This window comes from Syzygium oleosum, unplaced genomic scaffold, assembly GCF_021117445.2.
Source record: "Syzygium oleosum isolate NSW1041296 unplaced genomic scaffold, Sole_v2.1 Sole_v2.40, whole genome shotgun sequence".
In the NCBI taxonomy this organism is placed as follows: Eukaryota; Viridiplantae; Streptophyta; class Magnoliopsida; order Myrtales; family Myrtaceae; genus Syzygium; species Syzygium oleosum.
Window position 1 is genome coordinate 614,084 of NW_026607524.1, and position 11,389 is coordinate 625,472.

General features: G+C 42.2%; 1 protein-coding gene across 1 annotated transcript; it reads right to left on the reverse strand.

Moving 5' to 3' along the window:
• Positions 1–8,591: 8,591 nt before the first annotated feature.
• On the reverse strand, positions 8,592–10,912 carry LOC130135955 (protein kinase PINOID-like). The gene is made up of 2 exons (XM_056305861.1): positions 10,223–10,912; positions 8,592–9,640 (listed from the first exon to the last, which is right to left on the reverse strand). The coding sequence occupies exons 1-2, from the start codon at positions 10,846–10,848 to the stop codon at positions 8,812–8,814; spliced, it is 1,455 nt and encodes a 484-aa protein (XP_056161836.1). The 5' UTR covers positions 10,849–10,912; the 3' UTR covers positions 8,592–8,811.
• Between the last annotated feature and the right edge of the window lie 477 nt (positions 10,913–11,389).

Consider the following 11,389-nt stretch of genomic DNA (forward strand, 5'->3'; position numbering starts at 1 on the left):
TCTTATTGCTACATGCAAATAACGTACTCTCCATTTCGTTTTTCCCCGTCAAAAAGTTGATGTATACCTTCGAATATGCCACGTTTATCATCAAAGTGGTAACAAGTGCTAGCCTTGTCTTGTTCTCGTTTAAATATGACCTTCCCTCATAGTGTTGTCCTTTCATGTATTATGAGGAAGCTTTGGAAAAATACAAAAATCATGATGAGAGAAATGTGACTATATTCCAAGTGTCCGAAACGCTATTGATAAAAAAATTACTTATCCTTTATGTACGGGATTTATATATTTTTTATATACCTTTTACATTTATAAGTATAAATTTTTGAGGTGGATTATTTTTGCAATATATCTTAGCCAAATTTTGGCCCAATTTATTTGTTTGTCAAATTCTACATACAGTTTTCATTTCGAGTTACATGTGAGAGAGATGTTAAATTATCAAATATCGCTGATTTACGGGGTTTATATGTCTTTATATGTGTGTGTGTTGGGCTTTTTAACAATCATAATTGATCTCATCCAACGTTGAATTCATTTAAAGATTTTAGCCCAACAAAAAATAGTTTCTTCAAGTTTAAAAGCAACTTTATTCTGACAAAACAAAAACTGACGATATGAAAATTCCAAATAGCAAAATTCTGTCCCAAACATAAAATTGAAATTTCAAGTGGACGCACGGAACAAACAAAACGAGAATGACAGTTCTCAAGCTTTTAGCGACCACTAAGGCCGAAACCCCGTGGATAAACAACAGTGCGACAACATCATGGCGACACTGTCCGACGAGAGGCCCACCCTCTCTTTGGTCGATTATTAGAAATGGTACCTCGTTTTGCAGCTTTTGCAGTTCATAATTGGGTCTGAAAGAAAGGAGTTTTTGTCTTTGAGAATCATTTAAGATTTAATAAAATAAATATTGAGGGGGGTAAATTTGGAATTATAATCAGTATAAAGCAAAATTCACATGCTTTTGGCCTTTAATTCGTCCTAGATAAAACATTTCAAGATTTGATCTATTTGAAAAAATTAATGATTTAATTGTCGAAAGGACAAGAAACGATAGAAAACATATATACATTTTCACGGAAAATATAGAGCATTTGAATATTTGATTAATGGAGGAGGTGGATTTGGATGAGGACCATCGTCGGTCGACATCATGTAGCTTCAAGTACGACGATGCACACGACCAACCGTGGGCGCGCAGAGATCACTTTTTTTTTTTCCTGAAATGGCTCATGGATGAGCTAGATGGACTTTATAACTAACTTTTAGAAAGTATAACACTAACCCACTAATGAGACCAAAACCCTAAGAAAGACTTAATCATAGTTGCACATGCACATGGCTTCTTCTTTTTTATTTTAATTTTTTAGGCTCCATTTGTTTAGCACAAAATGAATGATTTGAAAAATATTTTTTTTAAAAATGATCTCTTGTATTACTTATAAAAGTGAACTTAAGTCAATCACCATATGTTAAATAAGAGATTTTTAGTTGCTCGGACAAGAGTACTCTCTGCCAACCTAAGCCAATCACCATATGCTAAATACCTAAATGTTAGCAGGTGATAATCGATTCAAATGGATGAAAGTTTCGTGCTATGAGAACATTGTAATGTTTGCCCGTGGTTATATTTTGGGGTTTTAACGGGTGAGTATGAGTGTTTTTTTAAAGTATATAAAGACTTCTAGAAGTATGCCTGTTTTAAAGGTAGTTCACATTATACACATGGACTTTGGTTATCTCTCTCTCTCTCTCTCTCTCTCTCTCTCTCTCTCTCTCTCTCTCTCTCTCTCTCTCTCTCTCTCTCTCTCTCTCTCTCTCTCTCTCTCTCTCTCTCTCTCTCGGTTTGCGAAGTTGTATATTTTATGATTCTCCGGAAAACATCATTGAATAGGCTTTTATGTCATATTAACAAATAAGTGATGATAAATAAACACATCAGATGTCATTCATTCAGACGGCAACATCAATGGTTTTTCCAGACATAGGTAAACCTCTCCCAATTTAAACTAATGGTAATGTTTTTCTAGATCTCTATTTAGAGAAAACTTCTTACGACCGATTTTCTAATCGATAAGTTCCAATTACCGACATCGAGCATATTAATCTTTAGCTTAATCTGCATGCGGGTCATGACAGTCTATTTCCTAATTCCTTGAGCTCTTGCAAAATCTCCGACACATAAGAAGGCAACATGTCCAGAAGATCAGTACAACGTACTGCATGACACATGCTGGTGTTCTTGGGTCTTTTCTTTATTCATGATTCTGAGAACGCCGTGTGTGGTCGAGCACTGAGCCGGCATCACAGCCGCAAAACTTGTGAGGCAACGCAGCAAAACCCCAACTTGCAAATTGCCAACCCAAGACCAGTCGACAAAGCATCTTCTTGGCTATCAAATAAGTCAATCTGCACAAAAACCCACGAAAATATTATATTCGCTTTGGAAGACAATCTAGTTGAGTCTGAGTTCTGTGCGATGCCAGTTTCATATGTACAAAAGTCAAACCCTAATTTAACGTATCTGTCTTCTTGGTTGGCCCCATCGAGGAAGCAGCCTAGACTTGAGAACTGGCACTAGATCTCCTAGTTCTTACCCAAGAAGAGATTTTGTAAATAATATAATTAGGTTAATGAGAATCTTATGCTTATGTATGTTTGATGAGAAAAGTTTGAATTTGTCAAAACACTGAAAATACATGTATCAAAAGTTACCATCTTGAAAAATAGAACTGTTTTTCGTTGAGGGGCTTGTTAAAGAAACAACATTGGAAAAGGAAGAAATGTTTGATTTCCGATTAACTAATTACACATGATATGACAAGAACGGTGCTTTTGGAAAAATTAAAATTTCTTTAATATGGGTATTTATCATGTGCTATTGGGCACTTGTTAATAAAATCCTTATAAGATATTCATTAATAATATAATAATATGGATCTTGGTAATGAGTGTGTCTTTAGATACTTGTTAATCATACTTAATGATGAAATATGTTGTTTGTCAATACATTGATTATTACAACTAACACGAGTGAGAGAATGAATTGGAAACAACAATATTTTTCTATTAGGTGTTTAAGTTGATAATAAATTACTAATAATATTAGTAAAAAGCCTTCTAAGTTATTGGATTATTAATACCTGTTAATTAGGTGACAAGGCTAATTTGAAATTCATTCATTTCACTACCCCTAATTCTGTTACTCAACTAAGAACCAACACCTACTTTTTCATTTCTTTTTACTGGCTCGCTTGTTTCGCGAAAAAAATATAATTTGAAAAATATTTTCCTAACTTTAATATCTGTTGTTGCTAACAAAAATGATTCAATAAAAAATATTTCCATTATTAACAATAACTCATGGCCAAACATTTTTGTTGATAAAGAGAACAATTTTTGTTATTTCTTTTCCTAAGAGATATAAATGATCAAAATAGGAAAATATTTTCCATATTATTAATTATTCGTAAAATAAACGGAACCTTAAGGCACATGTGTGTAGTGAAAAATGAATGAACAGAAAATATTTTCTTAAAAATGATTTCCTTTATAACAAAACGAAAATCATTTTTCAAAATATGACTATAAATCGGCCCTTAAACTAGAAACTCTACGCTTAGGTGCGAGAGCCCAATGCCGGTTCCCGAGTACCTGGCATTTAAGATCGAGCCCCCAGCGCCTAGGCTCGAGTCCATTGAGGCCGGGCCCGTGACCCCAATGCATGTGCTTGGGTCCATGGTGCCCACACTTGGATCCATTGAGACCGGGCTTGAGGCTCCAATGCCCATGCCCGATACCCTGGCACCCAAGCCCGCGTCAACAAACGGCAAGCATGGGATACTAACAATCATGCCCAGATCCCCAACACCCGGGCTCAGGTTCACAAAGGCCATGCTAGAGTTCCCAGAGCCCGAGCCAGTGTCTATCAAGGCCAAGGCTCGAGTCCCTAGTGCCCAAGCCTTTGTTTATAGAGGCCAGGGCCCGAGACCCAGGGGCCCGTGCTCGTGTCGCCGGCGCCGCGCTAGGTCCATCAAGGTCGGGCCCAAGACCCCAGTGCCAATGCCAAGTCCTCGTCGCTCGGACATGTATCCATCGAGGCACCCCTTAGTGCCCATGCTCAAGTCCCTGACGCTTGCACTCAAGTCCATCGAGGCCAAGCCTAGGTCCATCAAGGTCAAGCCCAAGCCTAGCCTCGATGGACTAAGACTAGAGCGTCAAGGACTCAAACACAGGCATTGGGTTCCCGAACCCTGGCATTATGGTCTCACACTCGGCCTTCGTTGACCCGAGCCTAGCCTCGATGAACTTAGGCTCGGGTGCCAAGATCTAGGCATGGGCATCGAGTCCTCAAGCCCGGCCTCTGTGGACTCAAGCTAGGGCACTAGGGAGCCGAGCAAGGACATCGGCTTCTCAGGCCCAGCTTTTGTGGACCCGGGATTGATGCTTGTACTCGTGTCCAAGTCCATCAAGGCCGAACCCGAGACCCTAGTGCCCATAATCGATTCCCCGATTGCTTCTATGTAAGTCACTAAGGTCCGACTGGTGTATATTTATTTACGAAAATCAAATTATTTTCCTTATCAAATGGCGAAAAATATTTTCCTTATTAGACGACGGAAAATATTCTCCAATTCATTTTCAAATTTTAACCAAACACTGAAAAATATTATTATTTTACAAGAAAATGACTTCTTGTGAGATACTTTTAAGAAATGTCACATTTTTAACAAAACAAATAAAGCCTTAGTATCTTATGTTTTCCGCATTTCCCGTTAATTTGCAAGGAACAGTATATCTTCACTACCATCGTATCAATACTATCTTCATTAATTAAACCTTATCCCAATGCTAATCTCATTGTGCTAGATGGAAGCGATGCCGCGTGGCAGGCTCCGGGCACTACACGTTTTGAGGTGTTGGATTAGGTGTACGTGTGGGGACAGGTGGGGTAAGAATTGATGGTGGGGACAGGAAGGGGGACAGGGGCGTTTAAGTCACCTGCCTGGTTGGCAGGTGTTCTCAAGGACATCCCATGTGTTGTCCCAAAACAAGAATCCCTAAGCCTCACTTTCCAGTTCCCACGACTCCTCTCAATTGTTTTTTATTTTATTTTTATTTTTTCTTGAGTAAGCATACCTCAAATCGATTTAAAAAGCAAATCAAAACTTGGGTTTTTATCAATCTCCAAATCGCAAATAGTTCTTTCTTCATATGACCAATCACAACCTCTAATCGAATGCCTTTAAGATACTTGCTAGACTTACTTAATAAAAAACTCTTAAGATTTGCAAAGCATTCATTACGCATAACATAAGAATAATATTACATTGAAAAGTTACGATTTTTCTCTATTTAGTTATCTAACTCGTGCTCCAAAAGCATTCGTCAATGAAAATCATAAAGCTATTTGTCGGCATCTCTGAACCACTAGTACGACGAAGGCATACGGTACATTTCTCAACAAAAAAAAAAAATCAAGTCTCCTAGAGCTCCCTTTTTATAATAGAAATGACAAAAAACCTAACATCTTTGAAGTGTCGACCCCTGCATGGATACCTAACAACAAAAGATGATGGAATGCCAACAAAGGGTACAATTTCGACCAAAAAAAAAAAGACAAAGGGTACAATAATCACAAGAAAGAACAGTTCTAACTATAGCAAAACCAATATGAAAAGGGATCAGATAGCGCGAGATATGTATCTTCATAGCCTGGCAATATTTGACGAAAAGACTGCCAGTCGATTTATGAACTAATCCTAGAAATCAATCTTGGGAGACGTGACATTGTTCTTACAACCGAAAATAAAGCGCAAAGGTTTTACTGGGCCAAATTCAAAATTCAAAACTGAAAATAAAAACATAGAATTAACGGTCAATCGAACATTTTTCATAATCAGGTTTTATTTCAAAGGTTTGGATAGACTTTTTTTTTTCCGTTTGAATAGATAGCTATTACAAGGAATAAATTACGCAATAACATGTTGTGTTTAGCTTGATTCACTATGAATTTTGTAAATTCTTGAAATATATGATTAGTCTAATTTGATCAAATTGGCAAAAAAGTGTAGGGAGCAAGAATTGTTGGAGTGAGCCCGCCCATGAAAACGGTAGGAGAGGAGTCAAACCAACGTCAGGAGGTGGCACCCCACGCGACGCGTAGCGCGTGGCCATATGTTCTGTCCCCCCAAATTATTTTTTTTTTCTTTCCAATCACAATAATATGTCACGCACTTTTTCAGCTTCGGTTCCCCTCGATCCATTATCACCCAATGATTTTTTTTTTCTTCCTTCCTTCTCTTTTCGGTGCAATTATAAGTCAATGATGTTCCTTTTCTTTCTAGGCCATGAATGGTTTTATTCTAGGTGGAATCGAATTGAATGATCCAAATTGAAGAGAAGAGAAGGCTCCTCGAAATTATTTTACCAGTCTTGTCAATCGTATATATTAAAGTATCAACGTCGCTTGTCTACGAGATTTATGTGCTTTAATATACACGTAATCTCCCTTCACTAGATCTGTCAAAATGGGTCATTGACACATTTTTTTAACTCATATATGATGGTTGAGTTGTTATATAAGTTAATTATATTTAGTAAATAGATTATAAATGAATTTATAACTTATTCAGACTCAACATATCTATATGATTCTCTCTTCATTCTCTTTTCATTCTCTCTCGCCGTCCCTCAATTTTGGCGCTCACTCAATCCACGTATGAGTTTTCCTAGATTTGGTTAAATGTGGAAGTGTTTTTAGCAATATGGATTGAGTTAGATACGGGTTGCGTATGGGTTAGGTTATGTATGGATTACTAGATTTGCATTGTCTGAAAATGGGTCTATTTGACTTGAACCATTTTCAACCTGGCTCGACCTGACCAACCCCTTTGATGAGTCTGGTTGGATTGGACATTGTAACATGCTATCAAGGTTGGGGGCACTATTCATCGAATTTGGCAAATCGCTTCCAATCCGGCTATCTCACGTCACTTGTCTAGCAATACCCAACATACAAAAAATGACATTTTCAATATTTTAACCGTACATAACACGAGAAAAACACAATGCTTGAAAATGACGAATTTCCCTTGCTTGAGTGGACTGGTCGACAAGTGTCCATCAACACTAGTTAACAAAATCTAGATATCACAACATAAATAAATCTCCCAATGTTTGAGTTTTGCTGAGCTTATGCCCCGCACGATCCTACTTCCCCACATGATATTTTCCCCGTTGTCTACGCTGGCTATTCTAAGTTGGTCCCCCTTGAGTTAATTAGGGTGCAATTTTTTTAAAAAAAAATGCAAATATTAGAAAAAAAGAAAAAGGGAAATCGAAACGTAATATTCCAAGCAAAAGACAATCTTAGCTCTTAGCTCATCTTTGGAATTTTCTATTTTGGACCTTCTAAGAATAACCGAGGTTAGTCAAAAGGCAACGGAATTTAGGGAGAATTTTCCACCTTTTTATTTATTCATTATTCACTATTTATTAGTTATTATTTAATATTTTTTGGGCACCCTTTTACGACCAGTTAAAGCTATCGGATCAGATTCTTCGATTGGTATAGAAAGTAAATGAGGTGGTCAAACTCAAACCCTAGAAAAAGTGAATTTTTATTTTTATTTTTATTGCTTTTTTGGCTTTTCCAAGCCAATGGAGGATTGCATCATCTCATAAGTCATAACCACCCCCATTGAGCTCAATTTGTTTATTTGTCTCTCTTGATAAGGCACAGGTTGCTTTCAAACACATTTTTATCAATCCCTTTATGCATGAATTGTTGATTGTCAGCTTCTTTAAGGGATTAATACTATTAAAATCACCAGCTAAAATCCGACAACATATTCAATCCAAATTATTTTTCGTCTCACCAAAGATCCCAAACCGGTAGCCATGACGCATTGACCCAACACTAATTTTCATCTCACCAAAAATTCCAAACCAATACTCCGCGACACATTTACCCCAAATCTACGGTTTGGGGTCTGATATGGGGGGAGTAAATTTGGATTCGGGATACCGGATTGGCACGCGGAAGCTACCAATTTTGGATCTTTCGTGACAATAAAATTTGTTGGGGATAGAAACCCTTCTTTCAATTATAGGACCGGCTCACACAAACTACTGTTTTGTAACATGAAGAAACAGGAGGTACAGAAAACAAGACTTTCTTAGGCGATTATTCAATGCATCAAATTTTTTTTTATATACTTCCTCCAAAGGAAATTCCTTCTGTCTAGAAAGCAATTTCTATTGACAGATCTCTCTTGCTGGGCATTGCGGAACACCATCCCCTGCGAGGGATTCTCTCTGTCGTTGGAACAGGTAAATGTGGTCACTCGGTCTCCCACGATCGTGATCAAGGCAACTTTAATTTAATTTAAGTGATATTAAATTATTCTCTCTTTCATGCTCTTTTAACCCAACAAAAAAATAAATAAAAAAAAGTAAATTCATCCCACGATTTGTGTACTAAAACACGATAGTGGGTACGTTGCGAAAGGACGAAATAAAAAGAAAAACTGCATAAATTTTTGGTGATGTGATTTTTATATTAATATGGTGATATTAGATTAGCTATATGAATAGGACTTCTCTTTCTGAAGTTAGGCACGTGGTTCGTACACATGATAAACCCTAAAGAGACATAGACAACCTACTTCCTAAACATAGGATTAACAATAAGGAAACACAAATGTACAAACTATCAAACTGCCAGTGGCCCAAAACCTGGCAGGTTCTAGCCGGACACGTGGCCGAAACCCCACCGCTGGTTGTCTCCTTCCCCACCGCTCAGAAATAATCGAAGGCTGTCGTTTGCCTCCTCGCCGCCGTCGTTGTCCTCTGCCGCCTCAGCCTCAGGCCGGGGATCTCGGGCGGCGTCAGGGACCGGACGAGGGCGAAGTTCAGGCCCTTGAAGAAGGGGTGCTTCTTGACGTCGGCGGACCCGCGCCTCGACCCGAGCCTGCGGGCCGGGTCCTTGCAGAGCAGGCCGGCGATGAGGTCGCGGGCGTAGAGCTCCGGGGCGGCGGCGGGGGGCGCGTCGGCGGGGCCCGGGAAGGCGAGGGGCTTCTCGACGATGTTGCGGAGGGTGGCCTTGTTGGACGCGCCGGCGAAGGGCGTGCGGCCGTAGACCATCTCGTAGATGAAGACCCCGAGGGCCCACCAGTCGACGGCGTTGCCGTGGGACCCGCCGGAGGCGACCTCGGGCGCCACGTACTCGTGGGTCCCGACGAAGGACTGCGACCGGGCGCCGACCGGCTCGGCCACGAACATCCGGTTCCCCGGGGCGAGGCTCTGGATCTTGCGCGACCGGAAGAGCCGGTTGGGGCTGGGGAGGCAGGAGAACGGGGAAGCGGACGGAGGCGGGAGAGGAGGAGGGGCGCCCGCCGCCGCCGTCTGCCGTCGCGGGTCGTGCCGGGAGGGGTCCGGGGACGCCGCCGCCGACGTCGACGGGGATTCAACGGCCGGGATGGCGTCGGAGCAGAGGGAGAGGTCAAAGTCAGAGAGCATGATGTGACCGTCCGATCTGACCAACACGTTCTCGGGCTTTAGGTCTCTGTAGATGATTCCAAGCATGTGGAGGTACTCTAACGCTACCAGCACCTCTGCAGCATAAAACCTGAAAAAAAAAATCCAAAAACCCCACCAAAAAATTAAAAAAAAATTAATCTTTTTTATTTCTTTTTTCTCTCATTTTTATTTACAATAAATTGAATTGCATTATTTTTTTCCAAAAAGGAAATTTGCGGCTATTGTCAGATAAATAATCCTGGAAAATCTCAGCTCCAGAGCGGAAAAAGGGAAACGTTGAAAGCGATTCTGATTTTATTTATATTTTTTTTCGTAAATGAAAAACTGATTAAAAAGAAGAAAAGGATGATCCATGGAAGGTCGCTGATTGCAGCAGAGAAGCAGACAAGATGGTAACCTCTCAGAGGGGAAAAAAGGGCAGATGAGAACAAAACATGGAGAATCGCACCATGCAGAGAGAGAAACGAAACGAAACAACATCGCATGAAAAAATGGGGAAGAAAAGGGTTCGTGGGAAAGGAGGAAGAACTCCACGAACATTGTTTGAGAAAAACTGAGGAAGAAAAATGAACCAGAGAGACAACACATTCTTGAAATGAACAAGGAAGAAGAGGACAAACAAACACAGTGACACGACGGGAGGAGGGGAATGTGTGTGTGTGTGGGTTACCTCGCGGCGGCGAGAGAGAAGCGCTTGTTGGGCTGCTTGTGGCGGAGGGAGTGGAGGTCGCCGCCGGAGCAGTACTCCATGACAATGCACGAGAAGTGGGAGGCCTCGAACTCGGCGTAGAGGGTGGGCAGGAAAGGGTGGTCCACCATCTTGAGGATCCGCCGCTCCATCTCCGCCCGCTGGCTCTTCTGCTTCTTCTCCACCACCTCCTTGTCCACCACCTTCATCGCGTACAGGGGCGCCGGCTGCTGCGTCTCCCCACCGTCCGCCGGATAGCCGCCGCCGCCCGGGCCCTCCTTCAGGCTGCAGAGGAAGACCGTGCCGATGTCGCCGGAGCCGATGCGGCGGTGGAGGCGGAAGTCGCGGAACCCGGGCCTCGCGCCGCGGCGGAGCATGGCGGAGTAGACCGAGTCGGAGGAGGACCGGTGCGGCTTTATGGCCAGGGTCTCGGCGGCGGAGGCGCCGCCGAGGCCGTGGTGGTGGTCGAGCAGGGCCGCGTCGAAGGAGAGGCGGCTGAAGCTGCTGCAGCTGCCGCGGGAGCTGCTGCTCATCGAACTGGCGTGGCCCGAATTCAAGGTCTCGACGCTGCTGAGTTCACCGTCCGAGTCACGGCGATGCTCGATCATCCTCTCAAGAAAGGGTAAATCCCCGACGCGCTCTCACGGACCCCGGTTCTCTCTCTCTCCAGAACAAGATAGCAATTCGAAAGCCGGTGGAAAATGATCAGAGGAGAGAAAGTCAACAAAGGTGAGGACGAAGCACGAATCTGATCACTCGTGCATTGGACTTAGCTCGAACTGGCAACCCCGAATCAGATGCTAAGAAACGAAGAGAGAGAGAGAGAGAGAGACGCGCGCGCACACACACGCAGAGATTCGCCGGTTAAAAGAAGAGATTCAAGAATCGATCAGAGGAGGAGGAAAGTGAGCAGTGTGACCCCGCTTTGAATGAAGGGGGGGAGTGGGGGCGCAGGGCAGAGCTCATCAATGGCGGACGAGGGGGGAAAGGAGCAGCTTTTCCTTCCTCTCCTCCCCTGTGTGCGCGTTGGGCGTTTGGGACCAGAAAATTAGGGTTTAACTCTCTCTTGTTTCTTCCTCCTCTTGACTGTCGCTGCAGCGGAGCCCGTACTCGAAGGCCCTTCTTCTTCACTTATTGCTCGTCGGAGAG

Excerpts from the sequence above, each read along its gene's own strand:
- LOC130135955 (XM_056305861.1), bottom strand. The coding sequence starts at position 10,848 with ATGATCGAGCATCGCCGTGACTCGGACGGTGAACTCAGCAGCGTCGAG. Across the intron at positions 9,641-10,222 it reads TTCTCTCTCGCCGCCGCGAG|GTTTTATGCTGCAGAGGTGC; the intron begins GTAACCCACACA and ends TTTTTTTTTCAG.